General features: G+C 38.2%; 1 protein-coding gene across 1 annotated transcript; it reads right to left on the bottom strand.

Moving 5' to 3' along the window:
• Positions 1-1,273: 1,273 nt before the first annotated feature.
• Positions 1,274-6,507, bottom strand: cbln1 (cerebellin 1 precursor). Its single transcript, XM_067420445.1, has 3 exons — positions 5,920-6,507; positions 5,343-5,462; positions 1,274-2,339 (listed from the first exon to the last, which is right to left on the bottom strand). The coding sequence occupies exons 1-3, from the start codon at positions 6,172-6,174 to the stop codon at positions 2,142-2,144; spliced, it is 573 nt and encodes a 190-aa protein (XP_067276546.1). The 5' UTR covers positions 6,175-6,507; the 3' UTR covers positions 1,274-2,141.
• Between the last annotated feature and the right edge of the window lie 18,100 nt (positions 6,508-24,607).

Below are 24,607 nucleotides of genomic sequence, written 5' to 3'. Positions count from 1 at the left end.
TTTTCTCCTTGAGTGAGTTCCATTTAAAAAACATAAAACACACTTTTTTATTTTCTTTTGCATCTTGTCTAAAGTTTCAATAAACTCTTCCATTAAAATGTTTTTTTTTTCCTGACTATGAGTCAGCCTTTGCCAGGGTTAATAAATTGTTTATATAATGTAACATTCAAACAAATGGAAAAAACAAAACTGATCTTGAATCATAACTGGACAAATTAAAATTGCACTTAAACATTAACATGCCAACATTTCCACTCAAACTAAGTTAAATGTTTTTCTTTTCTAGCTCTCTTTTTCATTTCACTTCCCACATGCCCCTTAGCTCTCATTCCATAGTTCTTCTCAGACAAATGATAAGTGTGCAGAGACACTAATGAGTGGTTTTAAATGGGCCTGTACTGTCTGGGCAGAGGCCAGCAGGGACACTACGGCTCTTATGGTGCTGTGTTAACATTTCACAGTTCAACACTTGTCTGTTCACCCTGTTCATATCCACAGAACGGTGAGCACCGAAGCAGCAAGTTGTCTTGAGAAGGCCCTCAAACGCCGTATTATTTCTTATTGTGACGGGATAGCGGTATAATGTGCTGAGGTGAGCGTCGCCTGTCAGAACGCTGCACTCTGTTGCTGTGTTGGAAGGGTAGAGTGAGGGTTCATCTTTGGTTCCATTTTTGAGTTTGTTATTTTGCATTTCAACCTTTCTGTCCAATTAAGAGTATTTTTAGTTTGGTTACAGCTCTTGTGCATGTAACAACTAAAATAAATATGGGATTATGAAGACTGTCATCAAACGAAGGCAAGAATCACATGGACTAAAAATCTCTTTCATGGTATGAAATACCTCAAGGACAACGCAAAAAAAAAAAGTAAAGTAAAACCGAAAAAGAGAAAGAGTAGGAAAAATGTACGCAACATGATTTTTGTGTAAACAGTGGGGTTTGCTTATTATGCAAGTGCTAATTTCCCCCCAGGAGCTCATTAGAGCCTTGAGTGCAGCAGAGAGAAGCCCCAATCACCCGGCAGAGAGAGAAAGAGACAGAGATGGGGAGAGAGAGACCAGCCAAGCATATCTACATCATGAGAGAGCACAATGAGACACACCGAGAGTGTGTCATTGTGTCTCTGTGGCACACACACACACACACACAGAGAGAGAGAGAGCTTTGTCAGATTTCATTTTAGTGAAATGATTAGTGTTTGTTGCTCTCTTAAACCTGTAGGCGAGTCGACAATCTTAAAATTTCAAAGCACAGAATCAGATTAAGAAAAAATAAAAAGTACCATTTAATTTTTATTGAATCAAAGAAAAAAAAACAATGGTTAATTGATTAAAAGGGAGGATTTTATCTGCTAAATATTCACATATATCTTACAATCAATGATAATAAAACTTTGTTCTTTATAGTATTTCTGATATAGTTTCATCTTAGCCACATTTTTGACCGAAACAAAAACAAGAAGCATTGGTAGTTGGACAGCAGCCTGAAAATCCACACACAATCACTAAGTATTAACACTGAAATACAGAAATACAGAGTCGACCAGATTCATTTAGGCATTGAGTATATCATAATCATATAGAAACTTTTTATGTATTTATATATGTATATATCCAGTATGCAGTCTTCTTGTGGGGATTCAGAGATCCTTCAGTCATGACAGAGCAGAGACGCCCTCTCAGAGAGACAAGAAAGAGTGAGCTGGAGGAAGCCAGAGAAAGAAGGGGCGACTGGACTGAGAGGAATGACAATGGCATTTTGAAACTCACAGTATGTATACATATGGAGAGAATATACAAAGATGTGAAGGGCAATCCTTAAAGCAGCTGAAGACTTTTGAGGGTGGATTGTGATGGGATGAGTAAGAGGGGTGGGGGGAGGGGGGAGGGCTACGATCCTCTGTACGCTTTCCATATTATTTCAATTATCATAAGGATAATAAAAAAAAAGTTTTGGCTGTCCAGAGCTGTAGTCAAGCAGCAGAGCAAAGTGAGTGCGACTGAGAGCCCGCCACACTAAATTTTCACTTCCTATATGTTTTCTTTACATTCTCGCTATCATTCTATCTCTCATCCGCCCCCTTCTATCTCCCGCAAGCCGGCGAGCTAAAGAGCAATAGTCCTTCCGTGGCGTGCCCCTCCTCTACAGGGGGAAGACCAGGAAGCCGGAGAAGGTGGAGTACTTCCAGCCGCCCATCAGGTTGCCTCGCTCCAGCTTGAGGTATGCGCGGTCGCCTTTCTCCATTTGAATCAGGACGCCGTTACTAGCCGCTTCACGTGTGACGTCCTGATCCCCGGCGAAGGCGGAGATCACTGGCCAGCCGTTGTGCATCAGGCTCACCTGTAACAAGGAAGCATTTTGATTAGCGAGAAGCATACTATTTTTGCATACTCTATTCTCTATTCTATTACTCTATTCATCCTATTGCTGCATACTCAAAGTACTTTGAGTATGCAGGTACTTTGACAAGGTACTTTGACTTTGACTCTGTCTTCTGTTTCATTCCCTGTCTAATTTTACTTGATGGAACTAAAAAGTGTATAAAGGATGAAAAGAAACTAAGCAGGTATTGCTCAGCTGAATACAATCTGTATACAAAACCCCAACGGGACGACGGGAAACTATAATGTTATTACTATCAATCAGTGCCCGTTTTAATCTTCACACCAACTATAATACATATAATCTATACACTCTTGTTCCCTTTCATTTTCAAGCTGACAAACCCCTTGATAATACAGTTGCCAGCTCCCTACGAAATGATAAAAGCTGATCAAAGCATTTATGGGCCTTTGCCAGAAGAAATGAAAATGGCACATTGCTTTATTTGTGTCTATTTTTCTATGCCAACCATTCTCAGACGGAGCCAGAAGAAGAGCGAAAATGACATTTGATACTGCAATGAAAAATGAGTTTGTGGTTATTGGAAAGGCACCTTTCAATGTTGCGCATGACCATCAGATACACAAAATCAGAGGCTATCAGCATGCAAAACCACTGGTACACAATGAGAACACACTCTTACACAGAGATAAAAACCACAAAAGACTCTCCACCGGCATACCCCCAACTCGCATTTGTTCACAGGATGACGAGTGAGAATATCATCGTGTGTTTTTTTATCCACTTTTGTGTGACTTTCACCTTCCCAAAAACAAACCTCAAGCTTTGCGGCCCTGTAATTCTAATTCCATCCTCAATCTCCAAATGCATGTCGAATATACAAATTGTATGAAAGAACCCGAAAATGAGATGTGAGATAATGTGATCGGATCTCTCAACACACTATTGAATGCTGCATTTAGCAGAACCGCCAGCGTCCTGTCCAAATGACGCTGTGGAGTGATGGAGGACAACCCCCTCGTCCTCTGAATCCCTTTGCATGCCGCTTTCCCTGTCTCAGTCATGCATAATGGTTGGACACGAGCGACAACAAAAAGCCCTCCCCCCACACCCCCCTTGTCATATCTATTCACAGGGTCATTATTTTAGATCAGAGAGTCATTTTCTTAATTAACGTCTGTCACATCAGCGGATTTAAAGAGAATGGTGCTTCACGAAATATGAGCGGTATATCTGCAATCAATATTCAAACGCATGGCTGTCTGCTGCTTTGTCTTTTGAAAAGTGTTGCGTCAAGCTCTGCATGAAAAGAACTTTCTCTGACAATTTGCACCGCATTGTGCTCGACTCCTCAGTGTGTATGTTTGTATCCCCAATGCTAACAAAATATAATAAGTGTTAACTAAATCATATCTGCGAGTTTTATAATAAAATTAACTAACAGCTGACTAGAATTTTAAATGCAGAATGTGATTTGATTTTGACACCTAAACCAGACCAGAATTTAGAAAAGGGGAGAAAAGCTTTTCCTCATCAGATACCAAGTGTTAAGATAAGGACTTGTCCTTTGAGTATTGAAGTACAGTACTCTGTGGCATAATATAAAACTGACTGTGGGAATACGATCTATGATAAAAGCTAAACGAAACTGCAATCAAATTTGATGAGTTACATTTACACCCAATTTATACAGTTCTCCTTCCAAACAATTCATTGAAACCATACAGGTACTTGTATGTGTGTATTATTTATGGATCCTTTGTGTATGTTTTTATATGTTGTGCATGGTAATAGAGGCCTGCTTCTCCCTCTCAGATAAACAGAGTGGAATTCATATTTTCTTTGAAGGGTGAAGTGTATATATAAAAGAACAAAGGAAATATTTATTCAGCTAAAGAAAGCATTTCACACATCATTTGTTTATCTAGACAAACATACGTACGAATTAGAGCACGACTCATTAAAAAAAATGGCACTAATTATGATCTACTAATACCAGCATTAAATCACTTATAGAGATTTATAAGTTAATGTGTTTAAAAGGTGACAAATATGGGTTGTGTTAGTGCTAGACCCATTAACTAGTTATTAACTAAGCATTATTAGGACAATATCTATTGTAAAGCAATATGTTGGGGGAAAAACACTGTCCTGCCCTCGAATGCCTGGCCTTTCGCACTTAATGCCCAGCACAACCTATAAGCTTTTACAATCCGCTCACGTGATTTTGTGCAAAAACACTACATCTGATAAAGAAAGTATAAATAAATGTATAAGAATCAATAATTCTTGAAATTCAAGTGAGCTCTGAAATAGGCCTTCAAAAAGCAAGACTATATACATGTCACGTGTTTTCTCGTGTATTTTTGTCCTAATTACATAGTTGGATTAGAGAGCGTTGGTTTTGATATGCGTGTGTGTGTGTGTGTGTGTGTCCTATACACAGCTCCAACTTATTGTCTTCATTTAGTCAATGTTTCAGTGCATTTCAGAGATGAATAGGGAAATGTGTAATTTGACTTATTTCTAATTTAGTCGCCGATCAGAGCGGAATAACGGGATGTAATTGTGAATCCTCTGAGAGACACGATAGTGCAATGATTCTGCGCTTTAATTAACCAAAACAACATGCGCGCACGCACGCACGCACACACACACACACATATATATATATATATATATATATATATATATATATATATATATATATATATATATATATATATATATATATATATATATATATATAATGATTGTGCAGACAGGAGGCGAATCTGGCACGCGCGTCCCCTGTCCATGGTCCTGAACACGCGCCAGACTTGATTACGCGCCAAATTTTGGGCTGATTGTTAATCTCGTGCTAATTGAGTGAATAAAAGAAAGCATTCCTCCCTAGACAACTGAAAATTTCACATTTTTTCAAACGCACACTTTACTGTCCCACGCGCACCACAGAGCACTTCAGAAAATGGAGAGAATTAAGGTATGATGAGCACTTACCTGGATCGTTTGACGATTATACACTTTCACTACGTGGAAATTAAAACTGTATATCCCTTTGCGCGGGGCGAAGAAATTGCTCCTTTCCTCATCGAAACTTTTACCAACGTTCACAAGTACCTGAAGGATGATGCAGAGATCAGAAGTTAAACATGCAGAAATACGTAATATCGCTTAAATATCGCCCTTGTTAGTCAGTTGTGCCTCTTTAAGTTTTACTATGGACACTGGCTGGTAAAGAGCGGCAAAGCGCTTAAATCAGTTCGTCATTCATATACAAGAGCAGATGGAGGATAGTTTCCTCACACGAAAAAGAAGTTCACGGCTTTTAGATATAATTGAAACGCCATTAGCCTATATTTGACCTTTGAAGTGGAAGGAAATGTGACATCTCCCCAGATTACACAGCCTATCATTTAAAGGTTTTATTGCTGTGATATTTGTATTTCGTTGATTTTTTTTAACCTAGTTTCTATTTGTAACCGCGAGACAAAAAATCATCCCGAAATTCACAACCAGCTATCGCGTAAAAAGTAACATAAAAAAAGAAGTGGCCATTTCCATAGAGAAAATTTACCTGGTCGAAATAGATCACCATTGTCCGATTGCTCATCTCCGACGGCTCGTGGTTCGTGTTCCTCACCACGGAAAAAGCCACTTTGGCGCTTCCAGAACGCACCGATATCCCAAGAGCCGTCCCAGTGGGGTCCGAGGTGGGATTTGAGTCGCACACGACCAAGCATTTCCCCTCCAGTACGATGGGTTCTGTCTCGTTCTGTGCGTATGCGTGGCACACTAACCACACTGCGCCTAGCACCAACGTCAACATCATGCCAACTTCACTCCGCACCTAACAGCAGTCTTCCCGCAAAGACACAGCCCGCTCAAATCCCAAACCAAAATCACTCCAAACCTGTCCTCACTGTAAAACGAAGTCCCTCCAAACAGTTCAAGACAAGACTATAACCGTTTCCCCCCTCGTTCCCCTCTCAGTCCGTAGTGGAAGAACCGACTGAAAGCGGATCAAGGCCCTTACCGAGCTCGCGCGCAGGAGAATACATAGCGCGTGGGGTCCGTCTGCTCGCGCGCTCAATTATTGATATGTGCGATATTAGAAGTGAAACACAAAGGCTCGTGAGCGCAATCCTCCCGCCCTTCTCACGCTCCCCTCCGGGCCCCCAATCAGCGCAGAAGACGGTTTTTACTTTTCCAATCCTTTTCCGAGCAAGTGCACGGACCGCCTCCTCTGGTGACAGCACCGATGGGGTCCCACCCCTCAAAAGAAGTATCTTACAGGTGGACCCTACTCAGCAGACAGAAGGGGATGACACCCCGATGCTCGGAAAATGGGGGCGCGCTATTTTGTCATCGTTTTACCGGACACAAGGACGCAGTTTGTTCTTCCATGCCATGTTAAAATGTTACACGAGATGAATGGATTGCGAGCGCGCGGAAACACGGCAGAGGTTGTCTTCAGGAACGCCGGGTGGAAGAAGTTCACAAAGTTGTTTTTGCTCACTAACGGACTCCTTTTGCTGAGAAAAGGACACTTTACGAGAGCAGACGCTTAGCTACACATTCTTCAACAAATGGAGAAGCCAACTTTAAGCAAGGAGGACTATTGTTGTTAAAAAGTCATTCTAATAGAAAAAGAATTTAGAAATGCTACAGCAAATAGGCTACGAGTTAATCGGGTAACTACCAGTTACCTCATGAAATATAGCAGGTTAGATTTAATGGACAAAAACCGGTTTTGAACGTAAAATTAGCCTGAATTACCATATCGTTTGCATCGACATTTTATTTCAATTCTACAAGAAATTACATAAGATAGCCTATACGTTTACAGTCTAAAACTATTGTTGCTTGTCTGTAAGAAAAAAAAATCTAGTAGCCTAACTTTTTTTTAACGTTTAATAGTTAAAAAGACGATGCTGAAAGAATAGTTTCCCCTGTTAAATAGTTTTTTTTTCACCTGTAAGAAAAAAGTCCCGTCGTATTTTATTTTTTATTTTATTTTTTTATATATAGAGCTATTTTTGTAATTAGTTAGCCAACATGCAGGTAAAATGTAATGGGTTGTGTATTGATTTATTTTTCAGTAGCAATCCAGTTGTCTGGTGGTGTTTTACTGTATAGGCCTGTATGTGTTTTAGGTGTGGTTCATGAAAAGTTTTGATAATTTTTACGACGTGTTTTTTTTTTTTTTTTTTTTTTTTTGACGGAATTTTGAAAAATATAAAATATAAAAGTGTGATAGAACTGTACTAAATATTTTATTCTATGTCAAAATCAATACCATTCCAGTTGACTGTACTGACATGATCTGTAATATAATCTTTACCACAGTTTTTTTAGGAAACCTATGGCGCATCGCGAATAGGCTAGCTACACGTACGGGAAAGTCTGCCTGTGATATTGACGCCACGAAACTTAGGAAGCATATGCTTTTGCTCAAAACATATAGCTCAGAGTTTGAACATGCTGATGGGATGTGGCGGCTGAGGCCCGCGCGACTCTCATTTTTCTGACAGCACTCATTCTGCGCCAGCGCAGTTCTTACATGACATTTAATAAATGAGATCACTGAGCAGCAGGTTTTAGCAGAAAAAGAGACATGGCGAGCTAAACAACAGAGGACGAGCTTGACATTTGAAAGAAACAGCGATAACAAAGCATGTAGGAGAATACGTGAGTTGAGCTGAAGAGTTCATTAAATTGGACATTATAATTGAGTCGCAGATATTTTGTGTGTACACCAATGGACGCCTGCTGTTATGGTGAAAGCAAAGAGAATAAACAGTATCTCAGCACCTGTATTTTACCGCTATATCTCAACAGGAGCAGACAGCATGCTGGTCTGGAGTCAGCAAGTCACCTATTCACTTTATCAAAAGAAATGTTCAAAAGAAGAGCTGCAGTCACAGCTTTAGTAAGTTCAGCCACCCACAAGACTGCAGTGGCTCACTATTTAAAAATACAAAAACAAAGAAAAACCCACAAAAATTGAAAGGTGAAGTGTATTTGCTGGCTTAAGTGCCTTAATAGTGATGGAAATTAAAACATGCAATTATACATTCATTACACACTTGTGACCACTTTGAATGTAATTGCTGATTCAGAAAATCATACCAAAACTCTGAAAACACTAGATGAAATCAAATTATGATTTGATTGATCAAAACTAAGCACATGCACGTAACACACGGATGGATGGATGGATGGATGGATGGATATATATAGCCATGCTCAAAAGTTAACACACCCCTTGCAGAAAATTTGTATCATTTTAACAAAATATTAATCATACAAAATGCATGTTATTTTTTTTACTGTCCTGAATTAGATATTTTATATAAAAAATGTTTATAGTCCAAAAGACTAAAATAGCTGAATTTATAAAAATGACCCTGTTCAAAAGTGTATTGATTCTTAATATCGTTACCTGCATGATCCACAACATTTTTGTTTTTGTTTTGTGATGATTGTTCATAAGTCCCTTGTTTATTCTGAGAAGTTAAACTGGCCAACGTTCATGAGAAAAGACCTTCAGATGCAGCAAATTTTTCAGTTTTCCAAAATCTTTTGCAAAATTGAACCCTCTCCAGCAGGGAGGACAATGTGAGAGACTCAAACACAATATTAAAACAAAAGGCTGAAACATGGTGCTATAGAAGGAAACATGATGCATTAAGAGTAGGGGGTGAACACTTTTGAACAGGATGAAGATTTCAAATAGTTAAAAAAAAAAAAAAATGTTTCAAGTACTGCCCTTTGGAAGCAACAGAATATACTTGTATGTTTCCCGGAAGACACTTGAAAGGGTACATAACAGTTTCATCTAGTCTCATGTTAATCTTGAGTACTTGTAGAGTATTTAGCCAGGAGCACACCACAACACACACACACACAAACAAGCATCATGGCATTATCCCTGGATAACTTTCGGTTCACTATACGTTCGCATTGTTGTTATTGTATGCACTTACGCTCCAAATGCCAACAAAACAGTCTGCGGATTCGACTCATGACCGGGAACGAAACAAACATACTTGCAAAACACTTATTCCTTAATCCTTGTTTTTTGGGAAACTGAACAAGATTATATTTCCCTAACAACCAAAAACACACTTCTTTAGTGACATTGTTGATTTCGTGGTCTAAAAACAAAATGACAGCGCTGCCGACGGCTTCCGTAACCCAAACAAAGCTGAGCGGCGCCCTCTTGCTCTTACTCGTCCACCCTTTATGATGTAATACAGAGCCATACTCAAAACAAAACAAAAAAACTTTCAGAAATGTATTTTAATCCTGAAGGAGTGTATTTGGCACAGAAATACTCCTATGTCCAACTCTTTAACAGTGTAAATAAGTTAAGGTACAATTTACCTTGATATTCAAATTCAGAAAGTTGCATCGTGTTTCCTTCTGTGTAGCATCAGTGAATGTTTAAACCTTATTTTAAAAGTTGTGTTTGAGTCCCTCTATTGTCCTCAGTGTGAAAACATATCTCAAAATCATACAGTCACTGAGATTCTGTTCTGGCCTATTCTGAGATTATTTTCTCAATCTTATGTTAGATTATTCTGTTTATCTTTTTTGTTTCAGCTGAGAATCAAATGTCTTTAGATGAGATTAAAACTATTCAAACAATCAAAAACACATTTAGAGAAAATATATGTACTTAGCTAATGAGTACACTCATAACCAGACAGAGACAGACAGATAGACGGATACAGATAGATAGATAGATAGATAGAGATAGATAGATAGAGATAGATAGATAGATAGATAGATAGATAGATAGATAGATAGATAGATAGATAGATAGATAGATAGATAGATAGATAGATAGATAGATAGATAGATAGATAGATAGATAGATAGATAGATAGATAGATAGATAGATGACAGTCGCCTGATGCTGTAGATGAACAATGATTGCCAGGTTAGTGGAGCGTCAGGACAGATGTTGTCTTGTGACAGCTTCCCTGTGAGGAATGTCCTGTCACACTCCGCATCCCGCAGGTCTTGTTGCATCATTCTGTTGCCTATGGTGCTTCCATCTCCCGGCATCATGAAGCAAGAATGGTGTAAATAAAGAAATAAAGAGAGAGAGAGAAAGAGAGGTGTGTCAGTGACATGCTAGGCGTGACGATGTGTGTGCTGGTGCCAGCTGGCTCTCAATGCCTGGCTGCTAGTGCAGGAAAACACCTTTACATGATAACAAAATGCATGTCTGTCCAAAAGATGAAAAAAAAAGAAAGAAAGAAAATCAAGGTAAGTATAGAGCCCTCCCAGCTGAGTAAGACTATCCGGAACGCAGTCATTAAAGAACAATTAGCATGCAAACACTTCAGTTCTCAAAAGGAGAAGTTAACAACCAAAGTAATTAGCACACTAAAATATTTATCACCTTGTAAATGACACATTTTCCCTGGGAGCCTCCATAACTCCAAGCATTCCTTAGTTATTGTTTGTTTATGGAGAACTAAAAAGCAAGCTTCTCACAGAGGCGCCTCATCTTTGCAGTTTGGTAACTAAACACAGACTCAATTGACTGCAAATAATCCTCCGAGCTAAACTGTTTTCGATTCCAAACAGGATTGGGAGGCATAACTGATATTGCTGCAAGCGTGTTTCCTTTTCCAAAATGAAAGATTGATACTAATCATATTAAAACTTGAGGTTGGTGCACTGTATATTTAATGAACCTCGTTCCCTTTTCATTTTACACATTTTGAGGTGAAAGTGATGATTAACTTGATTAGGAGAGAGCTGAAGCCCATTTTTTGCTGGTGGTAATCCAATCAAGAATGTAAAGCGTTGTAAATGCAATTTGACAAATCACATTAGTCTGTCATTGGCGGCCTGTTGGTGGCTCCTCAGAAATACAGTTTCTGTCCTGTAGGCGATTCAATAATATGATTTTAAAAGAGTTTGGCTTGAGTCCATCCCAGCAGGGACATAAAAGGACAAGGTGAACATCGGTGTCACTGCTTTAAACTATTTATTCTGTGTCAGCAGAGGAAAGGTGTGTATGCAGTAGGGTTGTTTACCATTCAGAATGTATTTAAAATTCCAATTTGATTTCGAAGTGAGGTAGCAAACAAGATGCAGTATTGCAATTCGGTTTTGAATTTAAGGATAAACAATTACAATTATTTAAATTCAATGCATATACAGAAAAGCAAAGCGAAGTTTGTCAAGACAAACTCGTAATGTTTATAGGACTTATGGACAGAGAGAATAAGATATTCTTCACTTCTGTATACCCTCACCCTTTTTCCTCCAGAAAGCTTATATCGTTTTATTTAGATTTTTTATTTTTATTTTAATAATTACTAGATTTTATCAATAAATAATAAATTAATAATAATTTAAAGCAGCACTAGGTAACTTTTCAACCTTCATAATATATTTTCAAGACTCTTGTGATGATACATCGACTTACAATAGGTTGAATGACACGTCTGCCAAAGCTTGATGGGGTCTGTATCTTTTTTAATCATATTTTTAAACTTCGGGTTTGGGGTAGTAACCCGAGAACAAAAAGAACTACAAAATTCGACTGCTTTATGGCATATACGTCACTTCCAACACCCACACTTCCTTAAATTCGGACGTGCAAGCCCAACTTTGTTCGTCGGATAATATAATCATGTCCGAAGCAGCACATATAATACTATAATGACGCTGGCTTGTAAACGTGAGCATCGTGATTATTTGGCGTTTGAAAAAAATAAAAGCCATGAAATTATATTCATATGACATGCTGAAACATATGCCACTGACTGTACCTGGGATGACGACATTTCACACACGACGCCAGAAGAACACCTGCATGTGAACTCCTCCTGCAGTGTTCAGGGGAACTGTTAGTGCTGCACCAACCCGCGGGGACGCTTTTATGAAGTTATTTGGCCCGCCCCGCACCACTGTATATATTTTTACAACCCGCCCCGCACCCGCGTCCATTAAATAGAAATACGGGGTCCACGGGTTATCACTAGTTCATGCACAGGGCTGTCATGTCAACAAATGCACGAGCGATGGCATCCCCTGTTGTAGGATGACAGAGCTTACGACAGTAGTTGAGGACATTATTTTTTCCCAACTGTAGGGGGACCCCAAAAGCAAAAGTTGCCAAGTGCTGCTTTAAGCACATTATTCACATTCTTTCTTTTCAATTTCATGCATAACCCTTTTAATTCAGCTCAAAATATCTTAGATTGGGTGTCTTTTCTGACCTCTTGTGGGAAAAAATAATAGAACATGATATTTCATGACTCTTGTCACTATAGCACTATATGGAGCAAACAAGCTGTTCTGTTGAGTCCAAAAGATTTATCTTCCGTATGCATTCAGAAACATGAGTAGACATTCCAAAAACAATTTTCTGGTAATGTTTCAGCACTTATTTTGAAAATGTGGGCATTTTTAGGTTTTTCTATGAGTATTAAAGCATTCCTCACATTCCATTTATTCCTATGGGGGTCAAATTGGAAGGAAGTTACTTTTTTAAAATTTTAACCCCAAAAGTCCTCAAATCCAGTGATTTTTTTTGTGTGTGTATTTGTGGTTCAAGTGCAACAAAAGCCCTAGGGTCTTGAACCACTCCGAAGAACACTCAATAATAATAATTAAACAATTCAAATGAGTATCGGGTCAAAATGACCCGAGAGAAGGATGAGGGCTAATAAAGTTAATGAGGAGACAATAATACACTGAGCACTTTAAATAGTGAATGCTTTGCTCTCAAAGCTAGTGACAATAAGGTTAAATTATTCAAATTGTGCATTTTCAGTAAAAATCTAAAAGTAAGTCTTAATCAGAGTTTGTAAAACATAACACTCACGAGAGTATGAGAGGCTTTTACCCGAGATTCTTTCTCCGATTAGACAGTCTTATCTAAACATAAAACATCCCTCTGATTTCCATGTTCCCTTCTGCTTTGCGCTGGAGTTATGGTGCACTCAGCTGGCTGGGAAAATAACCATTAAGGACTTGCAGAGCAATAGAATAAATATTGCATGCAGTGATATAGGACTCACTTGACTCTTAAAGAGACAGTCAGTAGACTCCTTGAAGGCAAAACTGCAGAAATCACGGAATCACTTGGCTCTTCAGCAAATGTTTAACTATGAACCAATTAAATTAATGAAAAAAGTTGAGCCCTCTCTTGATGTGTCATATCTTGTCACAGCAATTACACAGAAGGCCACAGAGTCTCCACAAGGTATAATTTCGTGCGTACAGCATCATAAACTTGTTATGACTCATATGACATTGCATATAAAAATAGAAGGCTGTGCGTGTGCCCTGCTGCATGTAATATTAGTCAAAGTGGATCTCATTCAGAATAGGATAGGAGGATTTAGATGAGGAGGGAGGTCATTAGAATAATCATTTAAAGCAGCAGCGTGTGAGTCCTCCTCGGTGTGCGATTCACTTTTATGGTTCAAGATGTCTCCCACCTGGCACACAAACAATAAACCTCCATAACAATAAAGACGATGCTTTACACGCAGACACGTCCGCACATGTGCACCCACGCGAGCACTCTGAATCACCCTGCCGAGCCCGGCGAATCTGCTGCCCTGGCCTTTTTTTGCCGACGAGGCCTCCAGACCCCCCTCCGCCTGTAACGCGTGTAATCATGGCTTTCATTTGGTTACAGGAGCGGAAGGGCCGCCCAGAGATGGCTAGATTAAATCTTCCATGTGTCAGAGGAGAAGAGAAAACAGCATTGCACTGCCTAGGGAGGGCTGGTGAAAAATAACCTGTCATCACTTTCACTGGTTTTGGCTGCTCTCTCGGTCCTCTATCGGTTCGGTTGTTCACTCACTCCGTCTCTCTCTGGGTCTAATTCGCGAGGCGGGGTTTTCAGGGGACAAGGTGAGAGACGCAGGCGGTCTGTAATAAAGAGAGACAGCCTGATAGGAGGCAGATGGAGGATAGGGGAGAAGGAAACCAAAGTGGGAGAGAGAGGATGCTCCTGAGAGGGAGAGTTCAGGACTGGTAGAGAAAAGTAGAAGAGAGTGACATTATGTCCAAAGAGCAAGTCATGTAATAAGAGGAGTATTTACTTCTGTTATGGTGCTACTTGAGAATCAGCTGCATAGACACTCATTGTCATATCTGAGATCGATCTATCTATCTATCTATCTATCTATCTATCTATCTATCTATCTATCTATCTATCTATCTATCTATCTATCTATCTATCTATCTATCTATCTATCTATCAATGTATTTTTTTTTAAGTTTTGTATTTTATAATATACCTACCACCCTCTTTAACAGCGTTAAAAATAAGCAGTTTCAGAAATAAACCTTTTTTAAAACAGTATTTGCCTTTTGGAATACAATTATGAAGGCATATTTTTTTCCCAGTCATATAAAACACACAAAGGATGTGATTCCATTTACATAAAGTCAATTAACTTTATTTTTAATCTGAATAATTATGCCTGTTATGCATATAATCAAATCAATAGCAAATAAGAACCTTTGCAAATAAGGCTCAAGGTATCATAAAAAAATAAATGTTCTACCAGAGTATATTTTAAATAACCAGGAGTTTCCTGTTATATTAGCTTTCTACTGTGACTGTAAATGTAGCTATTTGTCACATTTTTGAGATGTTGAATATGAGCTAGCAGACCACAGCAAATACAGACATCTGATGTAGTGTCTGCAGAGGCACTGAAGCCATTAGTAGATATATGCCTAGAATAGAATATAAAAACATAAGAAAATATTTAAGATATAGAAGAGGAATTGACTATGAGAGCACATTTGATCTACATAATATACTTTCACAGAAGCTCACACCACTAAATGGGCCTATCACCTTGTTTTCATACTAGGAAATGAATCAGAAGCATGTGCAAAAATATGTGTAAAGAGAGAGAGATATGGTGAGAAAGAGAACTTATATGAGTCGTGATGAGACACCAAGGAGAGCAGAAGAGAGCTTGAGTGCACAGGTCATGCTTTGAGGTGGTTTAATTATTAATACCATTAAGTAAAAGGTTTGTTCTAAACACTAATCGATAAGTATTACATTTCTGCACAAAACTCTCACCCAAGGTTATCACTACTATTCATGAGGCCGCATATTATAACAACATAAGACATAATATATTCTTTCGTCATTGCAACAAATTTTGCATGTAAATGGGAAAGCACTACTCTCATTTTCTACAAAAATAAAATCTAATTTCAGTTTTAAGTGCATTATTTTAAGTGTTTAAGGCCCGGTTTAACATACAAGGCTTATATTAAGCCAGGTTTAGGCCTTAGTTCAATTAGAACACTTAAAGGTGGGGTAAGTGCTATCTGGTAACCGTTGTTGGTATTTCAAATCACCAAAACAAACACGCCCCTACCCCCAAAAGGGTCTCGCCCTATTTTGATAGCTCCGCCCAACATATACGTAAACCCAGAGGCATCAACAGCTATGGCAGAATCTCTGTGTATCTAATCCAGGTCGAATATTCAATGAAAAAGTCATCCCTTCTATGAGAAAAACACAAACCGTTCTTGTGAACAACTCGATAGTACACGAGCAAGACAGTCCAGCTAACGAACATATTACAATTATGACAAGATTAGAGTTACAGCAATCACAAAAACACACACAAAACGTTCTCATGAACAACTCGATAGTACACAAGCACACAGTCCAGCTAACGACATATTACAATTATGACAAGATTAGAGTCATAGCGATCACAAAATCACAAACTGTTCTCATGAACAACTCTATAGCATGAGCCGACAGTCCAACTAACGACAGATTACAATTATGACAAGATTAGAGATAGCGATCAAACCGTTCTCATGAACAACTCTATAGCGACAGTCCAGCTAACGACATATTACAATTATGACTGGATAAGGGTTATATAGATCATGAAAAGAGTAAGCAAACATATATTAGGAGTATAGTATCTTGCTTGTCGGAGACAATGTGTGAGCTGATGCTTGAAGCACACGGTGAGGAGATTTAGACGCTCCATATGATGTGGAAATGAACGGGTCTTTATCATCGCTGAAGTGAGCCACAATGCGATTGCAAATGGACTAACAAGCAAACATCACACACAAGCATAGTCGAGCAGCATATATTGGGCTAGTTCTCGGCTAATGTCCGTCATGTGCGACTCGTGTGTTTTGAATAATGACGTGCACAGAGCGAGAGCAAATCTCTTCTCACCATCAATAGTAGACACGCCCCTTACCTGCTGATTGGCTACAAGTTTGTTATTCCACTCGGCCCGTGTCCTTTTTCTAAAGCGGTTTTGAATAACACTTACCCCATCTTTAAAGAAGCTTTTAGAAACGTACCTTAGAGAAAAACATTACTAATGTGTATCTTGATACAAAACAAAGGCACTGCCATACAGTATATTGCCAAAAGTTTTTGGACGTCTGCCTTTACATGCACATTAACTTTAATGACATCCTATTCTTAATCCGTAGGGTTTAATATGGAGTTGGTCCACCCTTTGGAGCTATAAGAGCTTTAACTCTTCTGGGAAGGCTTTCCACAAGGTTTAGGAGTGTGTTTATGGGTATTTTGGACCATTTTCCTAGAAGCACATTTGTGAGGTCAGGCACGGAGTTTGGGCTGGCTCGCAGTCTCCGCTCTTATTCATCCCAAAGGTGTTCTTTAAGATTGAGGTCAGGACTGTGCCAGCCAGTCAAGTTCCTCCACACCAAACTCACTTATCAATGTCTTTATGGACCTTGCTGTGTGCACTGGTGTGCAGTCATGTTGGAACAGGAAGGGGCCATCCCAAAACTGTTCCCACAAAGTTGGGAGCATGAAATTGTCCAAAATGTCTTGGTATGTTGACGTGTTAAGAGTTTGTTTCACTGGAACTAAGGGGCCAGAAACGCACTGTGCGCCTCAGCATGTGTTGACCCTGCTCTCTGATTTTACGTGGCCTGCCACTTCGTTGGTGAGTTTCTGTTGTTCCCAATTACTTCCACTTTGTTATAATATCACAGTTGACTGTGGAATATTTAGTGGTCACGAATGGAACTGCACAGGTGGCAACCTATCACAGTACCATGCTTGATTTGACTGAGCTCCTGAGAGCGACCCATTCTTTCATAAATGTTTGTAGAAGCATCTGCATGTCTAGGTTCTTGATTTTATACACCTTTGGCCATGGAAGTGATTGGAACACCTGAATTCAATGATTTGGAGGGGTAAAACACGATCCTTAAAACAGCACAAACATGCATTTTAGTCTGGGAGTAGCTTAAGCCTTGTCTGTAAACCCCGGGAGGTAAGTGGATTTATTAATAAGTGTTCATTGGAAACCCAATGAATCAAAAATCATTTTGTGACAATGAGTAAGTGGGGGAAAATAACTGGACTGTATAATAGAGAGATAAATTATGATTATGATGTGTGTAAGCATCATTTTTTATGAGGGTGATACTGTAGTAGTTATACTGCGATTGCAATATGTGTAAGGGCTAAGAGATCAAGGTTTTCTGGTTAGTGTGAGCCAGTTATCTTCTGCTGGCAGATGCTTTAACTACACCATATGGCAGCAAAACACATCTTTTCCCATTGACGACCATTCAAAATATCTGTATTCTGGTCAAATAAAAGGTTTTGCAAGCAACATTTCATTATATTAAAGCAAATATTTTGAGTTTTATTTCTGAAAAGTTCTTAAAAGTGGGAAATAGAGTAGTAAAGTTTCAACACTTTTAAAAGTAATGCTTTACAATATTTACTCCCTAAAAAAGTAACTATTGTGTTAGTTAATTTTTTGGAAACTAATGTGTTATATTACTTTTGCGTTACCCTAGGTCTAGGCTTTCTTATTTTTCATTAACAAGGGTTGGAGCTAAACTCTGCACTCCAGGTTAGACATTGGACGCCCTTGATCTAAAATAATTTTTGCTTACTGGTACGATTTAATTGGATTATCAAAGGTCAGTAGCTAAAATATTAGTTAATAAAGTTTGTTTAAATATTTGATTAAAATAGTGGTTGTCATGATTCAGATGAATTCAAACGCTAACAGAAAGCTTTCACCATGCAGGTATTATAGGCCTCCTTGGGGAGAAGTGAATTGTGTGTAGCGTGTTCAATGCACAGGTGGCGTGTGATCACAGGGAACAGAAATATGTTTGTGTAAGTATTTCTTCTGTGTGTATACAGTACATGATTATGTACATCTAACGTTTGAGACTGTTTGTATAAATACTGTAAACACTCGACAGCCCCTGTTGCATGCAGATACAGTCCGCACTCAGCTCATGAGGTGTGTATCCTCAGTAAACAGAGTATAGGAGTGGTGTGTTGACAGAAAAGATCGATACTCTGGTAACTGCTGATGGGAAACGGAACAATCTTCACTTCTGATCCCTCGGTAATAACACCGCCAGTGTCACAGACACACACACACGCTTGTCACTCAGCCTGATGAGCATCTTACAATCTCTCTCCCAGTATCTGTGCGTATACTCCGCACATGAATGCAGCAAACAGACATGCACATTAATACACATTTGTGAGATGTTGTGAAAAATGTAGATGAACACGCACATTAAATTACATGTGCATTATTAGAAAATGTAAAGATTAATCGAGTAGAAACTCAAATGCAGTCACGCGTGTAAACACATGCTCATCAGATACCGTCTGATGAATCATTGGGATAGAGGCAATGGCTGCTTTGGGGTTGAGTCAGCATGACGGTCTAACATCTCAAGCCCTATATTCATTCCTGGTGGCAACAATTGTGAACAAGTACAATGAACACTTGACTGAATATATGAGAGACAGGGTTATAGTGGGAGAGCTAGATTGGATGGGTACTTTTGGTTGTCAAGTATAATAAAGTCTTAAAATTACCAATCAAATGTCAATGTGATTGATTAAATGCTTACTGTAATGAAAAAACATAGGCCTATGTGAAAAATGAAATCTAATTTAACACCCCTGAACATATAGTTTCAATTAATAAAATTAATAGAGTTTGAAAAGCACAAAAACCCCTGGCTTACACTTGTTTACAACATCATTCCTGTCTTCTATTTCAGGAAAGGAACATTATGTACATAGGCATTCTGAAATGAGACTAGAGAGATGAATTGCTCAGGAAGCAATTTGCATTCTGAGTGTGTTAAAAATGTACCGTATGTGATTTTGAAGATAAAAAGCTGTCTGGTTCATACGTCCTAATGAATCTAAATGTATGCAAAGATACGAGCGAACTTGACCATGTTAACATTGCACTGAGAGAGGTCTTCCTAAAGTGCACTCTTTACCCACATTTAAAGAGAGAGAGAGAGAGTGAGTGTCTAGCACAGCAAAATAGACACTGTATGCGGGTATCCAGAAAGATGAACACTTTAGCTTTTTCAGACCTCAAAAAAAAGAATTACTAGTCAAGAGACCAGGATGGAAAAGACAGAGATGAAGAGGAAGGACAGACATGCGATGTCATGGTAACAAAAAATTTTGTTTACAAAGCTGAAGAATAAAAAGCTGACAGTGAAAATAAAGAAAAAAATCTGACTTGAGAGAAAATTTAATTTTTTTTAAATAACTTTTTTTAATTAATAGTTTGCTAAAACAAGTTAAAATTCTGACAATTTAATTTCAATTCATTCCAAAAACATACGAAGGAGAAACTTTGCAGAATGACTATGCTGCTCTCTCTTTTTTCACAATTCTTTTCTCACTGCCTCACAGTGATTCTTTTTTCACGGTCAGCCTGTTATTCTTCAATTTTTTAAACAACATTTTTTCGTTACCATGACATCTCTGTCCTTCCTCTTCATCTCTGTCTTTTCCATCTTGGTCTCTCCTTTCACTACAACAAAATTATATAAAAGACAAAAATGTACTGTAAAAGTACTTCATATAAATTGTGGTCTTTTTTTTAAATGTTCTACCGCAGTATAAAGTGTATGATAGCAGTTCTTAGGAATTGGTCCTCAGTTTTGAATGCCCAAATAAGATTTGAATGGTTGAGCGGAAGGTGCATTTTTCACTTAAATTAAACTGCAACCTCCTCACACACATTTGTTGTATGGCTTCTGGAGATCTGAATAACATATGATACTGTTTATCCTATTTATATATGGAGCATGGCAGTATACAGCTCTGGAAAGAATTCAGAGACCACTTAACATTGATAAATCCATGTTAAGTGGTCTCTTAATTTGTTCCAGAGCTGTATATCACCACTTGCCTTGTATGGAAAAGAGAAGCTGAGACATTTTGATAAACATTTCCATTCGTGTTCCATCAAAGGAAGAAAGTAATTCTGTTTTGGAAAGACAAAAAGAAACAAAGTAAGAACTGAATAATAAAGCAACTTAATTGTCATTTGACCTTAGACGATGAGATGTGACACACTAGCATTCACACTAGATTTTTTTTAATCTTATTAAAATTGTTCACAGCATATCAACAGTTATTTCATAATTACGTTTTCACTGTATTTAGCATTTATGGCTATAAGCTTATCATGGGCTGCTCATGTGACAGAGGAAAGTTCCAACATAACATTATTGTGTCCCTAATACCACAGGATGGTTATATAGGAAGTGTAACTAATAGGAGAGTACAATCGATCTACAGGATGGGAGCGAGAAAGACACTAAAACAATCCCCTAAACACCATCGATGTCTTGGTCTCCGTTTCTCTGTTTGTCTACGGGTTTTTCTTGCACCTAAACCGTAAACCGCAGACACTTCACTCTTTTAAATACATCCCCAGATCTCTTTCTCTCTCTCTCTCATTCTTTCTGGTGGGAGAACAGAAACAGAACGGCCTCCTGCAAGTTGAAAGAGGAGCAACTCAGTCCAGCTGGAGAAAGGTCACTAATGACAGGCCTTCAGCCCGGCTGTCAGAGTAGCCCACAGATATCTCACACACATACACAACTGCCTCCACCTGCATTGAGCCGTGCAGAGAAAATGCCATTAAACTCAAATGATAGATGGTGAAAGGGATAAGCAGATGAGCAGACTTAAAGGACACATGAACAAAAGAAAAAAGGGCAAAAATAAAGATAAATGAATGATGGAGACAGAGATCCACGAAGATCATATTAGCCATTTTGTTTAATTGTTGCCATCTAGTGGACAAGATATAAATTAACTGAATAATAGACCTAAAGATCCCATCTATTTCTTACAACCACAATTTCCCCCCTTCTATTGATGTACATCCTATTCAAACAGGAAGTTTGGCTCAGACATATCAACATATCACTCAGCTCTTTTTTTGAGTAGCCAGCGGGTCACAGCCATTAAACAATTTGCTATGGATATAGAAATGTTTGCATCCACATTAAAGCAAACTATAGCCACTCGATTTTGGTCTCATAGGAACTGTAACGGGGCACGAGTCTCCTTCTGTGTCACTCGTCTCTCAACACGTGTATATAGCCTACCACTCATACACACGCTCACTCAATCACATGCACTTACTGTCACTCGGTCCATGTAGCCTCAAGGCTTGTGTGGCTATAGTGTAGCAGCGGTTCAGCAACACATTATACCTGTCAGTGATATCACATCTCATCTACCCTCCAGCCACTCGCTCAACATCACCCAACCAGCAGGCCCACATCCAGCCTGCTACTGTCACAGGTCTCAGAAAGACACTGAAGGGATCAGACACTCAAAGGCCTATGGTCAAAAATGGTTGACTAGTTGTTGGTCAATGATTTTTAGAGGTTTTTTTTTTTTTTTTTAGCATACACACCACTCACTAGTTAAAACCCTCTCAAATAAGTTGTTTAAATGAAGTCCCTTTAAAGTACTGTTAGTTGTCACATAAAAAAAGAATTACAAAAACGTAACTATTTTTTAATACAAGAAATAGGAAACAGAAACAGGCTTATGTAAAAATCCCCATAATATGACAACAGCCTAAAAAACCTGACTTTCATTATATTGTACTTTCATTATATCATTATATATTTTTTAAAGTATCTTCTTTTGTGTTCTAGAAAGCCTTATATGTTTGGAATGACATAAGGGAATTAAATAAATACATTTCTTTTTCTAATTAGTTGAAAGCAGTTTTACACATCACTAGTCGTATGCTGCGTCCAAAATCAGGTACTGTCAATGTACATGTTACATTTGAATTTATTTTGCAACCATTAAAAAAGTATGCTCTATTTAGTATGAATATGCGTACTATATCCACCATGTTGTTACTGTCATGTGACCAACCAGCATCAGTTCCTTTCCTCTCCTCCCATGGCATCATGAGAGAGTAAAAAAAAAGAGTTTATTTTGATCTTTTGGTCTTGTGAACTTGTCACTAAAGTGCAGACTAGTAAGACCGTAAGTGTCTCGGTCTGCAAAAGGGATCGCTCGCAAGCACACTTCTGAAATCCAAAAACAACAAATGGTACATCCTACATGGACCTAATGGACATGCGGCAGCCATTGTAGGTGCATATGAAATGTGCCATTTGGGTAGGCCAAATAAATCGAATGCCCATTTTATAATCTCTGCGGATATAGTATACTATAAGAGATTATAAAATGCGCATTTGATTTAAAAACTGATATTTTTTACTTAAATGAACTCAAAATTAAGGCTTATGTACTTAACTTATAACTTATTTGTTAAGTAACTTAACAAAAGTAACTTATTTTTTAAATATGGTTGACTTACATTTTTTATTTAAATGAACTCAAAATTTTAAGTTAATACAATGAACATTTTTGATTGAACATCATTATCTTTATTTAAATATTATTTAAAGATTTTGTAAGCATATTGGGTAATTGTGTGCATGAAACAACGCAATGAAACATGCCATGTGCTATTTTCATGATTTATTAAAAAAACATTATGTGGTTTAGATACAATAATATTTTGAGTTTATGTTCATTTAACCAATTTCCTTCATTGTATATACTAAAAAAATGTTTTTCAATAAATTCAAAATTAAGGCAACCAGGTTACTTACTATTTTAAAGGTGCCCTATAATGAAAAATGTAATTAACCTAGCCATAGTTAAATAACAAGAGTTCAGTACATGGACATCACATACAGTGAGTCTCAAACACCATTGCCTCCTACTTCATATGTAAATCTTGTTTGTGAAAAACACCACGGAAAAACAGGCTATTTTCAACATAACGCCACCTGTGACGCAATCGCTGGGATCCTTAATATGTATGCCCCCAACATTTGCATGTCAGCCCATGTTCATTGTCAGGCAGAATAGCGCAGCCGAGTTATCGGGAGTTCAGCAGATAAACAAGCGTCACGCGACGATAGCGAAAACGGCAGATCATCACAGATGTCATGTTCCAGGCTGCGCAGGGGATGTGAGGACTTTTCATAGCCTTCCCACAGATAAACAATGTCAACAGTCATGGTTGATGTTTATTTAAAATCAGATACCGCAACAATTTATTTCAAAGTTTGCTCGGCTCATTTCACCACAGAGAGTATTTCTAACCTGGGGCAATATCAAGCAGGATTCACTCAACGTCTAAAACTGAAGAAAGGGCCGATTCCAACCATATTCCTGCAAACAGTAAGTAGTGATTTTATCCACTTCTTGACTGTTGAACCCATTTTGGATTAAATTGAAAGTTTCTTAGTAAAACAACATTAAATGATAATATCCCCTGTGTTGTCTAGATCTAACGCAAGATGCTAGTATTGGAAACTCCAAGTAGCTCACATAACAGTTTGTCAAATGACAAAGGTTTATATTATTTCCTGCCAGTGTTGTCATAAAATACAACAGTAGATACGTATATGTCGATCCCTTTTGATGGATTGAAATCTAAATGAGCCTATATTTCATCATTAAAACATAACTGTAACGTTACTGTACAAACAACATATTTACGCGATACCCAGTTCAGTTCGGGATTCAAAATTAAGACGCTATCATTGTAAAATCATTACTATGACGGATGGTGAGCAGCAGTGGAGTGAAACAGCCAATCAGAGCAGAACTCTGCATTAATATTAATGACCCTTCCAAATAAGGCAAAAACAGAGCATTACATCCTAGGGACAATTTCTAGGGTTGTAAATGGACCTGTAAAACATGTGTCTGGATATATTTTGACCTTAAATAAGCCACATAAACCTCTATTGAGATATTAGAGATCAATTTAACATATTGTTTCAAATCATTTTAGGGCACCTTTAAGTTAAACCAAAAAAAAAAAAGTTTTAAAGTGTAGGTCATCCGGGGACTTTTCAGCTACTGTTTCACTTGCCTT

This window comes from Pseudorasbora parva, chromosome 16 (genome assembly GCF_024679245.1).
Source record: "Pseudorasbora parva isolate DD20220531a chromosome 16, ASM2467924v1, whole genome shotgun sequence".
NCBI lineage: Eukaryota > Metazoa > Chordata > Actinopteri > Cypriniformes > Gobionidae > Pseudorasbora > Pseudorasbora parva.
The sequence above is the reverse complement of the archived record's forward strand: the minus strand, read 5'-3'. Positions and strand labels throughout refer to the sequence as shown.

Bases quoted from the DNA above. Each gene is read 5' to 3' on its own strand.
- cbln1 (XM_067420445.1), bottom strand. From the start codon at position 6,174: ATGATGTTGACGTTGGTGCTAGGCGCAGTGTGGTTAGTGTGCCACGCA. The intron at 5,463-5,919 runs GTAAATTTTCTC...ATCATCCTTCAG, and splicing joins TGGTGATCTATTTCGACCAG to GTACTTGTGAACGTTGGTAA. The intron at 2,340-5,342 runs GTAAGTGCTCAT...TCCTTGTTACAG, and splicing joins ATAATCGTCAAACGATCCAG to GTGAGCCTGATGCACAACGG.